This window comes from Fusarium subglutinans (assembly GCF_013396075.1).
Source record: "Fusarium subglutinans strain NRRL 66333 chromosome Unknown NRRL66333_c0000007, whole genome shotgun sequence".
NCBI lineage: Eukaryota > Fungi > Ascomycota > Sordariomycetes > Hypocreales > Nectriaceae > Fusarium > Fusarium subglutinans.
The window spans coordinates 182,199-203,617 of NW_023502070.1; the positions used below are offsets into that span (position 1 = coordinate 182,199).

The 21,419-nt window shown below is 49.5% G+C and overlaps 7 protein-coding genes across 7 annotated transcripts; 4 read left to right on the forward strand and 3 right to left on the reverse strand.

The window, feature by feature from the left end:
- On the reverse strand, positions 1-984 carry FSUBG_1371 (plasma membrane YRO2; the record flags this gene model as incomplete). Its single annotated transcript, XM_036678630.1, has 3 exons — positions 1-463; positions 512-804; positions 859-984. The coding sequence occupies 3 exons, from the start codon at positions 982-984 to the stop codon at positions 1-3; spliced, it is 882 nt and encodes a 293-aa protein (XP_036543081.1).
- Positions 985-2,384: 1,400 nt separating this feature from the next.
- On the reverse strand, positions 2,385-5,524 carry FSUBG_1372 (uncharacterized protein; the record flags this gene model as incomplete). The annotated part of the gene is made up of 3 exons (XM_036678641.1): positions 2,385-3,377; positions 3,428-5,169; positions 5,230-5,524. 3 exons carry the CDS (start codon positions 5,522-5,524, stop codon positions 2,385-2,387), a joined length of 3,030 nt encoding a protein of 1,009 aa, XP_036543082.1.
- Positions 5,525-8,367: 2,843 nt separating this feature from the next.
- FSUBG_1373 (phosphate system cyclin PHO80) lies at positions 8,368-9,474 on the forward strand (the record flags this gene model as incomplete). The annotated part of the gene is made up of 2 exons (XM_036678652.1): positions 8,368-8,969; positions 9,024-9,474. The coding sequence occupies 2 exons, from the start codon at positions 8,368-8,370 to the stop codon at positions 9,472-9,474; spliced, it is 1,053 nt and encodes a 350-aa protein (XP_036543083.1).
- A 568-nt stretch (positions 9,475-10,042) lies between these two features.
- Positions 10,043-10,667, forward strand: FSUBG_1374 (uncharacterized protein; the record flags this gene model as incomplete). Its single annotated transcript, XM_036678663.1, has 2 exons — positions 10,043-10,554; positions 10,607-10,667. The coding sequence occupies 2 exons, from the start codon at positions 10,043-10,045 to the stop codon at positions 10,665-10,667; spliced, it is 573 nt and encodes a 190-aa protein (XP_036543084.1).
- Positions 10,668-13,115: 2,448 nt separating this feature from the next.
- Positions 13,116-13,578, forward strand: FSUBG_1375 (histone specific chaperone chz1; the record flags this gene model as incomplete). The annotated part of the gene is made up of 3 exons (XM_036678674.1): positions 13,116-13,274; positions 13,335-13,347; positions 13,403-13,578. The coding sequence occupies 3 exons, from the start codon at positions 13,116-13,118 to the stop codon at positions 13,576-13,578; spliced, it is 348 nt and encodes a 115-aa protein (XP_036543085.1).
- Positions 13,579-14,325: 747 nt separating this feature from the next.
- FSUBG_1376 (ER-golgi snare complex subunit) lies at positions 14,326-14,998 on the forward strand (the record flags this gene model as incomplete). The annotated part of the gene is made up of 3 exons (XM_036678685.1): positions 14,326-14,336; positions 14,425-14,731; positions 14,792-14,998. 3 exons carry the CDS (start codon positions 14,326-14,328, stop codon positions 14,996-14,998), a joined length of 525 nt encoding a protein of 174 aa, XP_036543086.1.
- Positions 14,999-15,388: 390 nt separating this feature from the next.
- Positions 15,389-16,521, reverse strand: FSUBG_1377 (uncharacterized protein; the record flags this gene model as incomplete). The annotated part of the gene is made up of 2 exons (XM_036678695.1): positions 15,389-16,438; positions 16,486-16,521. 2 exons carry the CDS (start codon positions 16,519-16,521, stop codon positions 15,389-15,391), a joined length of 1,086 nt encoding a protein of 361 aa, XP_036543087.1.
- Positions 16,522-21,419: the final 4,898 nt, after the last annotated feature.

Sequence of the window (21,419 nt, forward strand, 5' to 3'; positions counted from 1 at the left end):
TTAGACCGCAGCCGTGGCAGTAGCAGGAACAGGTTGTTCAGCTGCAGGAGCAACAGGAGCCCTCTTCTCAGGGAAGACACCATTGCCAGCATTGACACGACCATACTGCGTAAAGTGCAAGTTAAGCGCACCGTAGTCCCAGCGCTTGGACAGGAACATGAAGGCAAAAGCGAGCCCGGGAATCAAAAGGACGTCGAGGATGCCAAAGAAGATGAAGCTTCCAGTGACACCAACCACATTGCCGCCGTCAGAGATGCCATAGGCGATGGGGTACAGCATCCAGAGAAGGTTCACCCAGCCTGCGAGCATGAGATAGTCCCGAGATAGGCCCAGACGAGCAGCGGATGTTCGGCCGGGATGGAGAGTCTGGAAGGCAAGCATGAGATAGGCGAATGTGCCGAAACCGAAGAATCCCCATTTGTACGAGGTTGTGGTGTATGCGGAGCAAAGGTACGAGATGATCCTGCTGCTGTAAGTATCTGTACGTTCGTTGCAGTGAGGAATGACTTACCAGATCCAGGCGAGGAAGATGTTAAACAGGATAGTAGCCCAGCTCACACCACTCATGAGTCCCAGAGCCAGAATGATGATAGGGAATGCGACAACCCAGTTGATATACTTGGCGAAGTAGATCTGATATGAAAGAGCACGACCGAGGTTACGCTGTGTAGGGATAACAGAGTATGCAATTCCAGAGGCGATGGAGAAGTAAGCGATTGCCCCGACGAAGAGGGCAATTGTGAAGAGGTAGTGGAAGATTCTCTCATTGTTGCGAGGCTTGAAGCTGAGAGCAAAGTAGGCGAGCTGATGTATGTTAGTGCTGTGTGATGATATCCGTAAGAATAGGGGAAGACATACAAAGCTGACAATGTAGATAGCTGTTACAGCCCAGAGCCAGTCTGAACCAGCATCAGAGAGACGAGCGTCACCCGATTGGGGATTGACGTCGAGAGCATCGTTTCGAGCGAAGATGACAGCAGGCATATTGAGTGCAACCAATAATAAAGCCTTGTGACTTTTGGAAAGCTCTTGTTCAATTGATCGGTAACTTGTATGCTTTTATATCTCCAGTGAAGAACGAGAAAGCGAATTTCAAAGCGAGAGGAGACGCGCTCTTATATAGAAGACGCCCAAGATCTAATCACCCAGTGAACATCGTCGATGCCTCAACACATTTCACCCAATCTGAGGAATCATTGATTCCACCTGGTCAAGTTCACATCACCCGTTCAATCCCATTGGCTAGTGGGAAGAAGCAAAGAAACCCCCAGAGCGTTGCACTTCTTCTTTTCTCTCTCGGAGAATGACGTGAAAGAGTCTCGTTGTGTATCGGGTACTTACTTACATGTGCATGCATGGATTGGATGGACGAGGCTCTGCTGGGGTATGTAAACATCCTTGGCGATGCTCAATATGACATGGTCGAACTGTCAGCCAAGCCGTTACCTCTCGATGAGCTTAACTTGGCGATTGATTCAACAAACAGTCATGAATCTGATGGCAAGAATCATCTTTGTCAGTCAGATCCTCAGTATCATCCTCAGTGAATCATCGTCACCAACAACGAGGTAACAGTAACAAACACCGAAAACAAAAAGCATGTCATGCCACTATCATATCAAGTCGTTTAATTCCGTGGCTTCCGAGTTGTCATGTGGTTTCCATATACTAAACCCTACAGTCAATCCCTTTCCATGCCTAGCCTCAACCCTGCAGAACCCAAAAGAACTCACAAGAGCAGAGGTCCCGCTTGAAGCCGGAGCATTTACACAGACAGGGCTGATTGATTGACGTCAAAGTGACTGCATGTGTATACAAGGTTATTTCAATGTCTAGCTACCTTATTCTCACAACACATCACGCGCTCAAACATCTACTACGTATTCGCATTTCTAGGCTCTTGGGTATCGAGATTCCTCCTTTTCAATGATGATGTTTCTCTCGGGGTGATAATGTACTGATACTCTTCATAAACCACCGTCATTCTCCCTTCACCGTGTCATTCCACGTTTCATTGCATGGCAACCCTCCGTCATGAACTTGATCCAGCCCATTCATACACCCTTCAACCCTTGTAGCATATCAGTCACGAGCAATACACACCCTTGTTCCTCTTAGCTTCTTAGCCCCGGCAGATACAACGTCTGCCGTTAATTCCAGCATATCACCCAAGGAAATGTGACTCTATGCGACGGAAATTGTGACTGCACTGCAAGCTTACCGCAAGTCCTCCCATCAGATATCATTATTCAACCACGCTATGTCAAGAAGAAGCATAATATAGGTTACATCAATGGCCTTTGTGGTCTAGTATACAACACACCATTCCAATCAACGCCTTCCGACACCACCATGTTTTCTCCGCCATTACCTTTAGACACACCTCAGTATCCCGCGTGCTCCATCTGATACGCTGCTGTTTTTGCTCGCTCCCGCACATCCAAATCTCCATCTTGCTTTGTAAGAGCCTCCATTTTGGAGTGAAACCCAAGCCTTTGTAACTCGCGCGCCCTGATGGCACAAGCTTGAGCCTCACCATCGTCATCCTTATAAGTCAGATTGATGATGAAGTGACATAGCGCTACCCGGACTTCTCGATCTTTGTTGTTGGCCTGCTGCGCCAGAAGTTTCATAAGATCTGTTTGTGCGATGATCATTTGCTGATGTCGTGAGATGCTGGCCGCGATATGCGTTAGGACGTATATAACGGCCACAATAATCTTGCTCTGTGGGTGGAACATCCTGGGCTCTCGGCCACTCGTAACTCGACGGGAAAAAGGTCGATGCACCTTGGGTCGCAGTTTGGATGATAGTATCTCGAATAATCGTTCGCTTCCGAATTCATGCAGCAAAAAGTCGATCATCTCCGTTGTCTCATTCGTTGTCTCTGGTGACAGACCACTTCGAGGCCTTCCAATCAGGTTCCGAATCATGTCCAGCCCTTGTTCCTGGATCGCTACATCGTCATTCCGTGCTCTCCGGACCGGGTTTAATTCGGATTCTCGCACCGCTGCGAGCTTGTCTTCAACTTGTCTCAGCCTTGAAGAGTCGGCTGCGTTGAGTTCTCGAAGCATTCCGTTTGATCCGTAAATCCACCGATGGGGCTCGTCTGATGGTTGCATATCCACATCGTCGTCCATATCTAGTCCCGACGCTTCCCGTTCCTTCGCCAGCTGTAAGGCCATGTCTTCCGTATCGTCGCAAACCAACTGCTGTAGCCAGTGAGATCCAAGCTCAGCTAGGCATGCTTTCTTCAGGTCGGGTCCAACGGCATCTACAAAGTGTTTGAGCGCCCACAATCCGTTCAAGCGAAGAGCCGGGTTTTGTGAGTGGGCGTGCTCGCAAAGAACAGTGACAACACCATTCTCGGCAAGAAGCTGCGATAATTAGTTTTACTACTCCACCAATATGGTTCCTTAAAACATACCTCTCGCACTGGGCTGACGTCCAGGACCAGGTTGCAGATAGCCGAAGTAGCAGCGATTTGAACATTGACGTCCGGATGCTTCATGAAGCGGAAGATGGGCAGCGCAACTCCGTGGTCAACCAAGGATGTTCGCAGAATATTGACTGATCTCGAAAGCATTCGAACAACATGACATCCGGCAACGATCACGGAAGCAGGGTTGGCGCCATATCCTGCCGTTTCCCCCTTTCTGGTAGTCTCAGCGCTTGGCTTTTCTGAGCCTCGCTCCTTTGCACTCTGCGGTCTTCTGGGATACTCCGAAAGGGACTCGACAACGTAGGAAACCACATCTTCGGCCACGAATGCTTTTCTGTAGTCTTCTTTACCCCCTGCGAGCCCTGCGATGGCCTTCAATGTGCTTTCGCGCACTTTGAGTCGGTGAACCAGGAGCTCATTCTGACCCTCCTGACCAAGTTGGGCTACTGGGGAGTTGTTCTCAACCTCCATATCGACATCTGCATGAGGTGACCAGTAATGGGACCGCGTGCCTTCCTTTACAGGAGTGTAGGCGTGTTTGAGAAGCCGACTCAACACAGGCACGGCTTCACATTCGTAGGCTGCCTTCTGGAGATACTCGCTATCTGTAATCATGCGTGCCAAAACCACTGGTGCGCGCTCCAGAATAGTGCGTTTGACCGCATTGTCGACCTCATTGACATCTGAGACGTCTTTGTCATTTTTTGCTATCATGCGGACGAGAAGCGGTACCACGAGAAGTCCCAGGCTCGCTTCTCTCAGCCCTTTGCTTGTTACTCCACCTTTGATAAGTGAGGCAAGAAGGGCAGAGGCAAGGAGGCGCTCATATTCACCTGAGCGCCTCACGAGCCGGACCAGCCAGGGAATAAAGGGGCTCTCAATCTCCTCAGTATCTCCAGGACTCGAGCCCGTGGTTTGAAATCGAGGCGAATCCCATAGAGCAGACGAGCTGAACTTGTTCAGAGAAGATCGACTAGATGATTGCGAATCCGAAGAGCCACCTGGTGGTACGGAGCCGTAAGGGGATGAAGATTGGCTTCGGGGTAAGTTAATCGGAAGCATATACTCCATCGCAGTCACTGGATGTTGGCGTGTACTGTTAGGGCCTGTTTGCTCGACTTCCGGGTTTCCTGCAGGCTCAAATTTGAGCGGTGGGAATACAGCGAGAATAGAAGGAGAATTTGCCAGTCTATTTGCCCGATATTTTGAATCTCCCAGAATAGCACCGATAGCCTCAAGTATCGAATCCAATCTTAACGTTTGAGGCGCCGGCTCGGGGAAAGCCTCAAAGAGCCCATCCTTCTTTGCTGAAGCATCAGCCCCTGGAACAACCTCTCCACGAAGCACCGCAACGCTTGCTAAACGGGTTGCTAGGGCATCTAATACTCCGGATGTTGCCAAAGCTTGTTGATGACGCTCTTCACGGCAAAGCCGAGATATCAAGCCTGCTGCGAGCGAAACTTGCGATTGTAGGAGGATATTCGTAGAAGTGTTAGAAAGCATTGCCCCGAACGAATCGAGATATTGGGCAGAGAATACGGTATCCGCTAGAGATTCGGCATTGATGGGCGAAGATGGGGCCGCCAGGGCGGAAGCATCAGCTATATCGGTCAATGCCTTGAGGGCTGCGACGACGAGTTGCGGTGCGTTGGTGAACGGCGATACGTTGGCCATGAGGGAGGGAATTGCGCGTGCCGCATGGAGGGGCGCAAGGAAAGCAGGTCCTCCTAATCATGTCCATCAGTAACTATAACAAGGCGATGTCGAGCATTTTGTTGAGAGCATACCGTTCGCAAAGCTCGCCACCAGTTGAAGCGCCTGTAACCTCACATTCTCATCTTCCGATAACGGCCTCTGTGGTAGAGGATATCGAGAGTCCTTCCCATTTGGCTTCGCTGGTGACCTGGCCGAGGCCAATGTTCTGACAATAGGATCAAGAACACCCAAGCCAACCCATTGCTCTTTTCTTTGTAAATGGCCGATAATTTCATTCTTGAGAGCTCTCAAGGCGTCGGTCTGCTCGGGCAGTGTTCTAGCGCTTCGCAACTGAGCCAGAATCGGGTGGCTTTGCGCTCGAGCCATGATGACGGGTGTTTGTATTAAAATGAGATAGGTTGAAGAAGTTGGAGTCGCGAGAGAACGGCGTCGAAGAGGGGGTTTGTATGTAGATTGACGGAATTACGTAGCTGTGGCTGCTATTCAATGGGGGTCACCTAGAAACCGAGGACACTGAATGATGTTGACGCCTTCACATCCAATGAAACAATATGCGCTGATAACTCCTGGGATTTGCTTGAGAAGAGAAGAATCGGGGACGAGGTGATTAAAGTTGGCCGATGGCGATACGATAAGTGAAGAAATTGGGGTTCGATGCTGCTGAAATTCAAGTTGTCAACTGTTAAGAAACACTCAAGTTGCTATCAAAGCCAGTCTGGGGAAACATGGCGTCGTAGATCACGTCAAGCAAGGCGGACTCCGAAAGATGGCACGTGCTTCCATCTTATCGCAGTGATAAAGAATTGATTGGATAGCACTGTGGCTTGAGCAGCCACAGCCGTGGTCGTGGGCCACTGGTGTTGAGCCTGGTATAAGACATGATGTTGAAGCTATCATGAGTCCTCTTCTAGTTTGTCTGATTTCGTCCCTTCTCTTTGAATTAATAAGTTTCAGCCGAGTTTGTAAGGCTCTGTGTAACTAGTTTGCATTATAAGAAACGTGGAGCTCGGTTTCTGCCTATTTTACTGCTTGAGAAACGTGGGACAATTTGACCTGATCAAGACTTGATTTGAGAGAGCTTGGGCAGTCAATTTACGTTTACCATACCGATGTTCATTCGGTGAAATGGATTATACCCGCCAGTTGAACCATATCCTCTGAGAAGCCAAATAATTTGAGCTCCAGTGCGATCTTTTCTGACTACACCGTATCCAGAGCGATGTTCTCATTCATTTGTACCACATCAATCGACCACTTCGGTATGATAGCCGTTGGTTTCACAACTACTGATTGAACCACGGATTGAATAACAGATAGCCATGGAGCTATCATTATCGAGAACTTTAGCAAGGCATTTCCATGGTGGATTCAAATGTCACTAATACTACTGATGCACTATGAGGACCCATGATCGCCTGGATCAAGATTTTGCATACTAATAAATCCAATTGGGCACTGGGTTGAATTGGATAGGAAATGGGATGAAATGAGACTTACAAGACGCCATGCGCGAATATAGGCTTATCTTCCATGTCGCCTCGTCATAAAAGAAGCGTCTCGATAGTCGACCGTGTTCGTAGTGACTCAATCAATTTCTGTTAAATTTTATGACAGGTATCAAACCCACAACGGAGGCGCCTCAGAGACAACATTACAAAACCTTCCTCTTTCATCTCAGCTAGCCGCGTTAACATCTTAGACCGACTGTTTCGTAGCAACGACATCGCAATGTCTCCGCAAACTCGATCTATCCTTCACCGAGCTCCGATTTTGGAATGATCCGCTCGCGGCATTTGAGCGATGATCTGGACTGTGGTGATATGCTCCAACCTCTGACGGCTTGTCGTTCCGTCCACGTTGTGGTTTGAGTGGCTCACGAACGTCGAAATGCAGGGCCAGGCTGTACGAGGCTCTTTCTGGGGAATGAGGTGCATCTGGGGTAACGTAGACCTCCTTCGTCTAAGCAGGGACCTTTAAGGTGTCTGACTAGTGGTCTAGTGCTTGAGCGGTATATCCTCATTATGTGCCGTGTCTTACTATTGTGCTGATCATGCCATGCCATGCCGTGGCTGAGTGCACGTTCGCGAACTTGATATTGTCCTGGGAAAGGTTCAATGATCAATCACAAGAGCGCTTTGCCTACAGTCACGATACTTGCCTTTGCCTGGATCATGTTTGCTCAAACACACCCTGACGCCATTCTTACACCACTAAGGGATTCACCGTGGTCAAGAGATACATGCAAATTCTATCTAACCAATCACCCCGGTTAGTGGCTGGCGTTGGTTCAGGCCTCTTCTCCCGCTTGAGACCCCTGGAGAGGGGGAATCATCAAGCTTTGAGAAAAGATTCACCCATCTCGGGCCTGGACCTATTGAAAGATTTGCTGTTCAGTTGGCCATCCGACCCGAGTCATTCTGCCAAGTTCTGCCAAGGCCTCGTCCAGTGAGCAGATGAGCCTGCCAGGCCGTTGAGACAGCGACTAACAACCAGGCCTCCACTGGAGAGAAATTCTGCAGGGCAGCCGACCTGAGAGAGTGAGAGCGCGGTCTCCATCCGAAGCAAAGTTGTACAGTTGCTTAGAAAAGTCTACGTGCTGTAACATCTGCCACCCATATCTTGACCTGTGGACCCCCCGGCCCCGGGCTTGTCCGGTTGATTTATTACCCACTCACCTCACTTTCACCTACCAATGCTAGGCTTGCCAGCCCACCTTCGTCATCCCAAACTCTTTGTGCGCGTGTCGTATCGTATCTGACAAACAGCAGCCACTCTCTCAAATACCATACCACCTTGAACAGCCCAGGTCACTTTAGGATCTCTTGCTAACTCTTTAGCTTGGTATCCTTCGGTGAGCGTACTCGTCCATAGCGCAGTTCCTGACACTGCAGATTGCGCCAGTGTCGCGCCCACATGGATTGAAATCGATCAAACGCCATGATCTAATTCGCGATTCCACTAACCCCGTACTTGACTTGTCTACCGTATCGAGTTCAACCTCCAACTTGAACTCCTTCGTTGCCATTTTTCAATCTTGAAAGACCCTTGTCTTGCTTTACCGACATTCAACGTCGCATCTTTTCAGCCCTACCAAAAACGCAACACAACCCAACCTAAACCAATCGTACACTACTACTTCAACTGGCCCAAAACCCCTCGATCCTTCAACCGTCCCGACGAACCGACAGCTCGACGATGCGCCGCAAATCATGCTGAAGACGTCTCCAGCCTTGTCCGCCTCCGACAATGCCTCGCCTACCGCTTTTCGATATGCGACGTCGTCCCCTCAGCACTCCTCAAAGCCTTCGCCAGCTCTCCGGCGACGGCCTTCTACCCGCTCCGACACTCCATCGTCCGCCGACGCTATGAAGTCTTCTCCAATACAGCGTCCGAGACAGTATGTGGCGAATGACTCTGGTATACATGGCTCACCCGAAGTCCAACGACCGCCGTCATCAATTTCTCAAAAAGCCTCTGCGCATCCTGCACAATCACCTGCCCCCTCACGCGCTTCTCACGATCAGACTGTGCAGCAAGGCCAAGGCCAAGCACTAAGCGGGGTGTCACCAACTAAACGTCGAAGCTCTCCCACCCCGACCAATCTAGATGCCGTTGCTGCTGCGAACTCTTCACCACAGACGAGTAAACGTGCCAAACCTGCTACGCCGCCACCAAAAGTGTTGCCAGATCGCTATGAACTCTGTGGTGTAGAGGATATGGTAGAATTGGTTGCGCATATGTTGGCAGAGTTGATCGCTACGAATGACGCCATCCGAATTTCGAATGGCGGATTGACACGCTTTCACTCAAGGTAGATTGCGGCTCTGCTCATTCGGATTTAATGGATTTAGCTAACATGACACAGAACCGCACCTGGAATCTCAGTTCGAGATTACCTCCACCGTTTGGCTAGACATGCGACCCTAACACCGCCGCTTCTCTTGGCCATGGTTTACTATATTGATCGGCTGTGCGCCATGTACCAAGAATTCACCATCAATACGTTGACTGTGCATCGATTTTTAATTACTGCGGCTACAGTCGCTGCCAAAGGGTTATCGGACTCTTTCTGGAACAATACCACTTATGCTAGGGTCGGTGGCGTTCGAGTAGCAGAACTCAAATTACTAGAGTTGGAATTTCTCTACCGAGTCGATTGGAAAATTGTTCCAAACCCTGAAGTCCTCGTGGCATATTACAAGGGTCTAGTGGAACGAACCCCTGGATATGTTTTAGAATCGGATGGTTCAGACGACGAAGACGAAGATGAGGATGATGACCCCGAAGACGGAGAGAATGAGCCTTCGGACAGTTAGACTTGACACCAATTGGCTTTTTATTTGGCATCGAGGCCAACAATCCCTCCAATTTCTAGGACTACCTAACCAAGCTGGCTGTGCAGCCAGGAGATTTTTACTAATTTCATTAACGGAACCATGACGAGAGGAAAAGAGTTGATTCTGCATAGCACTGCATTTACAGGCGTTGGGGATAAGGGCGGTTTTATTCCGATTACATTGAAGTGGTACGCGGATGGGAGGGAATGCAAGGGTTGTATTATGTTAAACTTTTGGTACGAGAGCGTCTAGACTCAACTGTGAGCATTCACTGCAATCTGCAACTTATGATTAAAAAGTTCCTGATCAACACGATTAGAGCTCTGCCTGTTTTGCCTTATATCGATTAACTATCTTGACTGTGCATGCATGATGCCCATTGTTCGTTGAAATAAATTAGCCGACAATCTACCGCCTCATTCTGAAGCTGGTAGGTTAGTACCTACCAGGAAGTACCCATGTGTCGTTTCCAAGCTCCAGAGCTCCCATACTCACCATCCATCAACTACATCACCACTCAAGGGCGAATCATTGCCCACTGCTCGCAATGAGGATCGCAACCTTCCTATCAACCATCTGCACCGCTGTGCTCGTGGCAGCTGAGCAGCGCACAGCTCAAGTTTACATCCAACCTATCCTCTCCTCACCCTTGACACCTCAAATCCTAGCTGAAGTCGCTTACGACGCCGCCTCACTCATCTCCACCGAGATCGTCTCCTACGAGGCCCCTGAGCTGCCCGAGTCTGCATCTCTCGTCCGTGTTGGGATCTACGACCCCAAGTCTTCGCGCTGGATTGCTGGTACAACTGCTGCCTCAGCGGAGAACTTTGACCGCGGTTACGCGCCTACGATATTACTCTCTGTAGACGAGAGCGGCGATGTGCGCAGCGTGGCGCTCAAGGGTGTGAGAGTCGATGCTGGCCAGACAAGGGATTTTGGACCTAAGGCCGTTGTTATCGCAGAGAAGAAGGGGGCTCAGCCTGAGTTGAACAAGCCGGTTGTGCTGTCACCAAACGGTAAAAAGGCAGCTGAGGAGGAGCCTAAGTCTCTTTTGCAAAAGTGAGTATTGTTGAACCGAAATGAGAGAGTAAAATGCTAACATTTGAATAAGGTATTGGTGGGTTATTGCTATCGTGGTTGTCATGTCGATGGCTGGTGGAAACGAGAAATAGACTTACATATGCAAACTGATGACTCTATCCAACCATTTTCCGCCAACTATTTCCTTTAAATCATCGTGAATTTATTATTGGCGACCTAGGCCTTTGGATCTGTGGCTACACGTGTGTCCACGTCTACAGGAACGTGATCATCTTGACCATAAGGTCGAAGACGACACAGAAACGGGGTTCGTTTTTCTGTGTGGATATAATTATCAAGCCCAACCATATCAGCGCTCAATTCACGATAGTATTGCAAGATTTTCAGTCAATAATGCCCAAGGTCTTCCTGGATTTTTCTTTCTCTCGTATGCCGCTGCTACCTTTATAGCTACCTACCTGCCTACTAAGATAGGTAGGGTAAATCGCAGGGGAAAGGGGAAGGGAGTTACTCGGACTTTATCATCATCATCAACATTATCGCCCAGTATAACTTATCGTGCTGGAGGACTTTGCCGCTAGAGCTCCGGCTCGAGATCCTTGAGCTTGCCAAATATCACATTCCTTTGTGCAAAGATGAGCTATTCTTGTCAGAACAAGCCAAAGGCTCAGGGAACCCTTTGCTATAGCAAAGTCTTCCAAGGTATGATATAAGTAATTAATAATTCGTGAATACAAAACGTGTTAGAAGAGAGTTGCGTTGAGCTCAAAGTCCTTCCAAAAGTCCAGCTTCCTCATGCGTCGACGATTCAGCACGTTTGGCTACACATTTGAGCTTCCAGCGTTTGGATAGCAGCTTGGCTTGGAAGACGAGCGTCATGAAACCAAGAAATAAACCACACGGTTATCAGGAACTCCGTTTCAAAGCTCTTCCCCATATTGGATGGCTTTAACGAGGAGTATTCTTTGACCTTTGAGTTGACTATTCGGTCTCCAAGCGACTCACATTATCGGTATTCTCACCTCCACTTCGGTGGAAAGAAAACCTAGAAATCGATTAGGTCACGAGGGCCACCGAACTTGCGTAGCAAATTCAGGCCTGAAGAGCCATAGTATTGGGGATGTCCATGAAGATTGTTTGCAGTGTTGAAACCAACGCTCAGACAACTGGTAGTCCCGGAGGTGTCCGCGGTCAAGTAGTTCATTATGCGCCGTCAATCCCACCGCCAATTTCGCCCATGGACACTGAGGCATTGCTGGCGAAGTTTCTTCAGTTTGAGAGCATCGTGTGGGAGCCATCACATCTCCATCCAAGAAATCGCCATCCCCTACCTGATGGTCTGCAGTGTTGGTCTAGGACAAGAGCCTACGAAACTTAAGGCGAAGGTAAGTTCCTGTATTATCACCATTTATCCGACGTCTAATAGAGCTTGTATCTCGTGTCGGTACTAGTCTGTCACTGTAGCTCAAGGACTTGGTTATTTTCGAGGACTTCAATGTAGCATTTGCCTATGGTGCTGGCCAGCTATACCCCCTCAATGATATTCGTCTCGTGGCAGATCCTGGAGCTACCGCAGCACTTGCACGTTGGAAGTTCCGGACTTACACGGCTTTATATCTCACACGTGATCGATGCCTGGGATTTCTTCAACGCCTACCAGAAAGGCTGGGAATGGCAGCACTTAGAATTGATAAATTCGACTCCTGTCTTGCTCCCTGTTCGAGCAACGATAAGATTAGTGAACTTATGTATACGGCTAGCGAGTTGCCCTTAGTTGCCGAAGCTGCAGCCTGTTTGCATTATAGAATGGGCAATAGCATCGTAGCAGACTTCTTCTACCCCAATAGAGACGCGCCTCTATGATATGGCAGAGCACTTGGAAGATGTATATACAGCCCCGTGTCCCAGGGGCGTGAACGAGTTCTGAAGAACACTCTTATTGCCACAGGAGTTTTTGGACCCTAAATCGATTGAGTCTTATGGCGACACCATTGTGCAATTTGATCAGCCGGACGGTACTGTGGTCCCAATATCTCGAGAACAGATATGCGATGAGAATCAGTAGGTTGCAACGGCCATTACACTTGAGTAAAAGAGCATTCAGTTAATGAGAAAAGGCATTGAAGACTAACAAAGTACCTGGGCATATTATGAGGGAGTCAGAAAGAAGTATCAAATATGGGCTACAATATACTGATCTAAAGGCTTCAAGATATACTTAACTTATTTAAGTCTTTTCGTTATATAGAAAAGAGGTCCTAAGTTTTCTTGCCTCGCCTTGCTCCCGTCGTCTTGAAGTATTGAATGCTCCCAGCAGATCACGTGGGGGCTTGGGATTTGAAAACTGGCTACCTTACTCTATATCGGGCTAGATCCATCAGCTCACCCTCCACTGGTTGCCATGGATATTAAGGGAACAAGATCTGGGTCGCACTTGCAGCTCAGCACCCGCAGCTCGCGCCGCATTTCAACCTTTGCATACATCCACTTCGTTCACCTCTTTTTGCATTCACACCGCTGCCAAACAACATCGCACATTTCACTCCTTGACTTTTCATAAAAGCAACACCAACGCAACGATGGCCGACAACAACGCTACTCTTCCCCAGGATCCTTCCCAGGTCCAGGGCGCTATCTTTGCCGAGGAGAAGGGAAAGGGAAAGGCCCCTGCTGAGCATGAGGACACTGCTATGGATGAGGATGACGAAGATGACAGCGATGATGATGATGATGAGGAGGTATGTGCTGCCGTCCTCCTATACTTGCTTGCCGACAATTGCTAACATTGTTTTTAATAGGTCCCCGAAGCTGGTAATTACACGCACTTGCAAACTAGACCATGAATCAAGCTAACCCACGCGCGCAGATGAGGAAGATGGCTTGGAGGAGATTGACCCCAGCAACATTGTCGAAGGTCGCCGTACTCGAGGTGCCCAAATTGACTTCGCCAAGGCCGCCGAGCAAGTCCCTGCCGACGACGAGGATGAGGAAGACGATGAAGACTTCCAGCCCCCCAACGAGGACACCAAGATGTCTGACTAAATACGTGCCATGATCCATCTGATGGATGTTTATGGAGGAGACAGTACGATGTTATGAATTTTGGAACTGAGCAAAAATAAAAAGGCGCGGGCGCGGATGATTATACCTGTTTACCCAGTCTCTGGGTTTGGGGATCTAGGGGATCTAGGCGGCACGGAGTCGTGGATAGCATCAGCCACCTTTAGCATTCAACTGCTTTGCATATGTACTGTACGCGTGCAGTTACATACATTTATGAGCAATTTGAAATGACATTAATGCAGTCAAAAACACTGTGCAAGATTAATATTGTGATGCTTGTGGCGTGCTGATTTGAGGAACTATAGCTGTGCTGAAGCTCTGCCTGCTCTAAGCTCACATCATGTGCCATGTTTGACTCACTTATGCCTACCATCCATAGTAAAACCATCATACTCGCCATTGTATACGTAATTAAGTGCCCATCTCAACAAAAACTCAGCTTAATCGTGACTTGTCCTCAAGTCGAAATTCAACATCGAGCTCCAGGCCATGACACGGGATTGGACAGCCCCTCGGTACGTATCCTCCGACCTCCCCAATCCAATGAGCCAGACCGCTGTCATCAGCTAAGAGAACACCTAAGAAAAACAACCAGGGTATCGTAGGGGGGAGGACCCAAGATTCGCGAACCCCTCGATAATTTTTTTTAATCTTCATCTCCTTTATACACAAACCCCTTCTTGGTTTGTCTCCCCGGCTATCTGGTCTCGACAGAATTAGGTAGTCATGGCGCAACGGTACGACGCTCCTTTGGTGATGGTGGCAAATCGCATCATCAGAACCCCAACAATCGTTTCAAGACAAAATATTGACAGCGCATCATAGATTCGGTGCATCGTCGCTTCATCAGCGCGACTCTCGCAGCGCTCTCTTCGAGGGCTACACCGGCGACGCAGCATCTCGGCGACCCGTTAGTGCGAGCCCAAACCGAGGATACGGCTACGGCGGATACGGAGCCCCCTCGCCTTCGCCCCTTGGACAAGGAGGTTTTGATGCGTCAAGACCTGGTTCGTTCCGCTCTGCGACGCCGAACAAGAGGGGCCAGTATAGCGATGCGGTGCTCAATGAGCTTGAGAGCCAGAACGATGCGCAGGTGGAGGGTATTCTTGGCAAGGTCAAGGTGTTGAAGGACGTGAGTTGTACTCCTTTCCAAGGGTTGTTGATTGTGGAAGAGCTGACAGTCGGGTGATAGATGACGGTTGCGATTGGAGACGAGATCCGCGAGTCCTCGGCGCTGGCGGAAAAGATGAACGATAGTTTCGACTCGACACGCCTGCGGCTTCGTGGCACTATGAACCGCATGCTTGTCATGGCTCAGCGAACTGGTGTTGGCTGGAAGGTCTGGCTCATCTTCTTTGCTGCTGTCATCATGCTTTTCATCTACGTTTGGCTATTCTGATCTCAAGGTCCTCAGACGACACGACTCGATTCATCGACTGAAGAGCATGGAGACATTGACTGACTGAGAAAAAGAAAAAGAGCTGTATGATGTGCATTCTGAAATGGCGTTTGGATGGGCGTATTGCAATTTACAATAATGCATGATAATCGGTGATCTTGGCAGACACGGGAGAAGCATCACATCACGCAACGATCAAGTTGCCCCCTACAAAGGTTGTAATCACACTTCTGGGCAAGCCTGTGGCTAGCAACCCATCTTTCACTTACATATTGGAAGACGGGAAGCGCTCAACTTCAATTCTGTTTTGATAATGAACAATGAATGGGTATATAACACTGCTGTCTGAAGTAGTCTATCTGTTGGTCGTGTCGCATTAGTCGTAAAGTGCTAGCCGTGACGGGCTCGTCGTCCAGCGGGACTGCTCTGCATAAAACTGCTGCCGTCTTGAGAAAGAAGGTTACTTAGATCCATGCTGGCGCGTGGATGCGCCATGCTAGAACGGCCCTGGAAGGTAGGCGACATAGGACGAGGGAGGGTTGCAGAGCGAGGTGCGAAACTAACGTCAACATCATCTTCATCATCGTCCTCGTCCTCGTTGGATGACTCTTGTTCACTGCTGGAGATTTCGGCTTCAGAGTCGGTATGCTCGTAGCCGCCGCTCTCAGCCTCGGGGATATCTTCGTCAAGATCGGCGTCCATATCCACGCCAAGGTCATCATCTTGAGCGAAGTCTTCCTCGTCGAGAAGATGGCCGTTATCCTCTTCTTCTTCGAGTTCTTCGGTGTCACCGTACATGTCGTTAGCATCCGGCTCACCGCGGACAAGGGCTTCGCGAAAAGCGTCGTCGCCCATCCTCATACGTGCTTGCATGAGATCGTTCTGGCGCTCTGCTCTCAGAGCCTCATCGTCTGTCTCTTCGCCATCTTCTTCGTCCTCTTCCTCGTCCTCTTCATCCTCTTCGTCTTCGTCCTCATTCTCCTCGTCGTCATCGCCAAAAGCATATCCTTCTTCATCAGCATCAGGAATTTCATCGTCTAGATCCTGAGCTCCGTCAAGCTGAACATCATCCATAGTACCCTCGCCAGGCATACCCTCCGCTTCCGCTTCAGCTAGTTCTTGAGCTAATTGTTCACGGCGAATTGCTTCTTGGTGTTCCTCTTGCTCCCGCTTCTCCTCACGCATCTGGTGCAATGTCTTAGGAACACCTGGGGGTTTCAGCCAGCCGCTGCCATAATTCTGGACGTTCAGTCGTCTTCTCTGCATGTACTGTTCGTCTGCGGCCAACCGAGCGAGCGCTGATCGCTCAATGAGCTTTGTTCGTTGTCGGGCCTGGTTTGCGCCATGTTGAATGTTATGTGTATCACCGCTAAAGTCGTCGAGAGGTCCAGGTGGGGTGGTGTAAGGACTGCGAGAAGATCTGTACCACAAAGAATGCGACTAAGCATATTAGCATTTGTATTTAACTACATCCATAACAGCCTTACGTCTCGCGGTGTAAAGTCTGGTAGTGTGGTAAACATGGCAGCCAGGTCGAGACGCGGTCGCGTCAAGCTGTTAGGTGTAGCTATTGATGTTGTATTGACTTGACATTTCCAGGACAACCTTAAGTTTCCTCTTACGAAATGGCGGGGCAGTTCCCGCCATAAACGCGCTTCAGCGCCTATTAGCCGCCATTGGTGGGAATCTGTTGTTGAAACAATGCAACAATACAAGCTTCACAAAATGTTAATGAGTTAATAAAGGATTTGGCAGGGTTTTCGATCAAAAAGTGATATGTGAATTATGAGACCCGAGTTTGGCTGACTGTGAGCATCTCTGGTCGACCTAACACTACCTCAAATACGGCCGACTATTTTTCAGCGGCTGGGTCGGCTTGAGCCTTGACATGAGCGGTTTACAGCAGAGGGCAACACCTTGCTTGTTCTAGACTCATGTCTCTGATCTGGGAAATGAAACCCCCGAACAGCGACTGCAACTCTGTCGATCTGAAATTGAACTGAACTCACCGCCTTGAGCCAAGCTTATGATTTCCCTTCGGAGACTTTCTGATACGATCAACAATGTGCAGGGAGAGTCGGTGGTTTATTCATTTTGTTTGGTAACCAAATCTTCGATTGCCGTGTGCTGTGCCTTGTGCTGCTTCAGCATTGGATGGATGGCTCGACAAACTCTTGCAACGTCGCTTGCATTACTGCCCTGTACCGTACAGCGCTAGACCCTTGCTTCATGCAAAGAATTCGGTTCCATACCTTGGTAGGTAAAGTAGCTCGTAAAATACCTGTAGCAAAACTCGAGATGGACATCGGAAGAAGTCGGAATCAGGAGTGGGAGGCTCCCTAGCCAGCAGTGAGCACAGCAAAGCATCCATAGCAACTCCGGAATTTGGCCGCAAAGACCGTCGGCCTCTCTCCGTCGGCCTCGAACTGAATGAGGGTTTCTGTTTTTGCTCTGGGTCTTCGGGGATCGGGAAGTTGGACTCTGGGCATCTCTGGTCATAGGTTGAACGAAGCTATGTCTACGGATTGACGGCTCCGCAAGCCCGTAACTAATGGAGATGCACTGCACTTACTGCAGACTGTCCAGCCTAACAATGTAGGCTACAGCGACAGCAGGGCAGCAATAAGAGCAGCACAAGCTACTAACATGAGATGCCGTTTAGCACCGCCGAACTCGCTGTGGTCCACAAGCAGTCTCCGCTCAAGGCAAACCAGCCAGCAACTCGCTTTTATTTATAATCTCTCAACTCTTGATTTGAGCTCCTTTCGGGATCCATTCGCCCGCCGCCGTTTTAGCATATTTTATATGCGGTATCAGCGCCGAGAGATAAGCAATTGTGGCTCCCCGCGCTAGGAAATACGGCCAACGCGAACGAGATCTGGTAGCATTGGACTGGATCCTGTTGAGTCTTGACTGTAATGCGGCCGAGACGAGTTGAGGGCGTACGTATTTGTGAGAGACATGCGCTGTCATGTCTAGCGGAGGACAAAGGCCATGCTAGGTCATCATACACCGGGGAGCAGTGACTTGAGATCCGTAACAAAACTCCTCAGATGCTGTCTGTCTTTCCCCAGACCACATGTTTTTACAGCCCTTGCAACCATTGGCCTCTCAGTGTTGTACCGGTTCGAATTGCCCATCTCAGTGACGTCTTTCATGCAAGCCCACTGCAACTGCAACACTTCAGAGAACCTAACCTCGCAGGCAGGGTCCCCGCAGGGACTCCCGAAGCATGGTGAGACAGGTGCATCTGCGCGATGGCGTCGACTAAAGACGGCGCTAGACGATCTTCTACCCTTGGCACGCTTTGGCTGCCGTGTGTGTGGTGTGCACGGCACGAGCTTGTTCCGTTTTAGTGCACCTGGAGAGATAGTGAACGGTGGTTGGCTCGAGATAAGAAACGACTTGACTTTGGAGACCCTGATTGGTCGCCTCTCCCAATTTTATGTTGTCCATCTTTTGACTGTGAATTGTGAGATAATAAGGTGACGGCGATGAACATCACACGTGTAAGTGCCTCCCATCAGCGATCCAAGACGCTGACTCTGACTCCGAGAACCAAAACGCTCATGTTGGGGGTCCATGTCCTCGGCTGGCTCTCAGATGCGCTCGGCGACTCTCAGAAACATCCCGAGATCCCAGGCATAATTTCAAAATTCAACTCCACTATGCAGTGTGGCCTGCTTCTCACGCGAGTCCAAGAGGGATATTCCATAGCGGCAATGACCGTAGTTGAGGCAAATAACAGGACGGGGAAACGACTGTAGTTAATTCAAAAGTTGTAATGCTTGCGTCGACGTGGCAGACTGACAGGCAGAGACAAGCAAGACAAGGTGGAAGATCGTAGCCAGCCTAGAACCTAGGTGATAGTCACTTCACGTACCACACCAAATTACAACAAACGAGTTTTAACGTAGCAATAATCTGGCGTTTGCATGTACGTAGGGACACTGGTTAAGGTAGGTAGTGAGTGGCACACGGACGGAATCACATCTCAAATCTCGCACAGAGAATCCAGATGCAACACCAGCATCCAGCTACTCGGACTGAAGCGCAGTGTAGGTAGCTAGTGCAGGATGGGGGTTGATAGACGAATCAGACCCATCTCAAGCTCCCCCGCGCAACATCTGTACGTCAAAGGTCCCGCCCCGGGTTCACAAGGACGCTGGTGCTCATGGCTCCTCAGTGCTGCTCGTAGAGACGAGACAACGTGGGCGCGACATCGGACTAGCTGGGCTTTGAAAACGGCAAGCCATGATTGGTGTCGCAAGTTGGGAGGTTGAGCTGATCCCTGCAGAGGAAGGTTTAACGTTCCAGCCGGCGTCGCACGGATTCGCAGCATCTTCCAGCCATTCGGCGCCATCCATTCAGACCCTGGCACTCTAGACACCCTAATCCATGAACTCGAGGCGCCGTCGGGAGTCAGAGTGCGGTCGTAAGTGGTTGGCTCGTCGTTAGCGGCAAAGCAGTCCATCCCTTGGCCGTATTTCTCTTACACGAAACCATGTTGCAAAGCTATTCACAGATTGACAGCTTGGCGTATAGATATGCGATAATAGGTAGCCGTAGCTGCCTATTAACCTGTGCTTGATTGGACGCAATGACAAGAACATGCCCTCTCCGCGTCGGTTAAACAGATCAGATTAGGCTCCATGAATGCGGAGAGCGGAGCTTAGCGGAGAGGAGGAATTTCAACGGAAAACAGGAGCGGCGGAGGGTGTTGCGGCTATGGTCCAGGGTGGGAACGTCGGAGAGGAAACAACAGCAAATGAGGCCATTCATGAAGGTTGATATTTGTATTAGAAACAAATTGACTGGCTGTGGAAAGCTGACCGAGCTACTGACCGCTAAACTACAATCTTACGGGGTTGCAGATGGAACGCACCTAGTCGTCAGGTCAGGTCAATGGAGGATGTTCAAAAGTCAGGCAACGATCAAGGAGTGGGTTGATTCACAACGCGGGGAGTCAATACTATTATGAGGGGATCCATGGGAATTACGGAGTACCCTGTTAATTAATTAGGACACCAGCATATATCGAAACAGATACATCTTGCCACTATTCGATTGAGCCACGTGTATCCTTTTTTCGAAGACGTAGTTGTTGGCAGATCTCAACCCTCCAAGACTGTAGATCAGAAATAGAGGGCGGCTGCAGCAACACATTTCCTATTATGACTCGTCTAATATGCTGCGTTGTGCATCTCCTAGCACATTGATATTCAAAAAGATGTGCGCGTTTGCTTTCGCCTCCAAAGAGGAATCTGCCGAGGATGTAGGCCGATCTACGGAGGAGGGTGAGCGGAACACGGCGGACGGGCGCACCTCGAGGCTTAAGTCGAGGGCTTTAGAACTGAGTTCGGAGGAATTTCCGAAGCATGAGAACGGGAAGTCCGTGAGGTGATTCTGAATAAAAAGTACAGAGAAATAAGGGATAATGGTATGGATAGTTGGGGGTTGATACAAGGAAGCAAGGTGTTGAACGAATCACGGAGCATAGGACGGCATGTACAGCATGGTGAATTTGGAGAATAACACGATGCTTGAGAAATAGGCCATTCCCAGGCTTTAGCAACCCTTACAATCTGTGTAACCAACCTGTCAGCGGAAGAGATGCCGAGAGTTAGAGGTGAGACGAAAAGTCCTGAGCTTCCTAATGTTGATACATTGGAAAGGTGATGTTGCTCAAACAGTGGCATGTCAATGATGGGAGCGTCGTACAAATGCCTGTAACCTCATTTGCTTGCGGCTGTTTCCTGGCATGTGCGTTTTCCTGCCCCAATTCCCTTCTACACTCTACTGCACGGGGCAAACGGTAGGGAAATGGGGCCACGGTAGGGTCCATGCCGTGCGCCCACCTCGAGTTCGGAGCCAGCACGCCGAAGACAGACTCTCAAAAGCATTATGGGTGAATGACGGCTTGTGAGGGCTGTTATTCTTCTGGAATCGTATTCAGGATGAGGTTAAACACAAGCAGAGCTAAGCAGTACACAAAGGAATCAATGAACATCAACTTTCATGTGAAATACCATTTCCTGACGTCCATCATACCTTAGTAACTTTTGTGCCTACCTACAGAGGGTGTTCTTCAAGCCATCAACATCATCAACATCATCGGTCCCCCCACTGCGCTATGCACAACCCCGGTATCTCGCTCTGACGCCGCATTCTCGACCTCGACCATAGGCTCTCTCCAAGCCCTATTCAAGATATACACCCCTACCGAACCAGCTTTTCCCCTCATATACACCCCTCTCCCTGTCGGCTTCCTCCCCTCCACGCACGCCGTAGCCGCTCCATTGGATTTTTTTGGTGTTCATTTTCCTTTCGTGGGGCTTTTTTTTTCTGAGCTGCTCCGAAGCTGGACCCAGTTGGATTGACTCGAGAAAAAGAGGCAGTGAACCATTGAGCTGTCACCGTT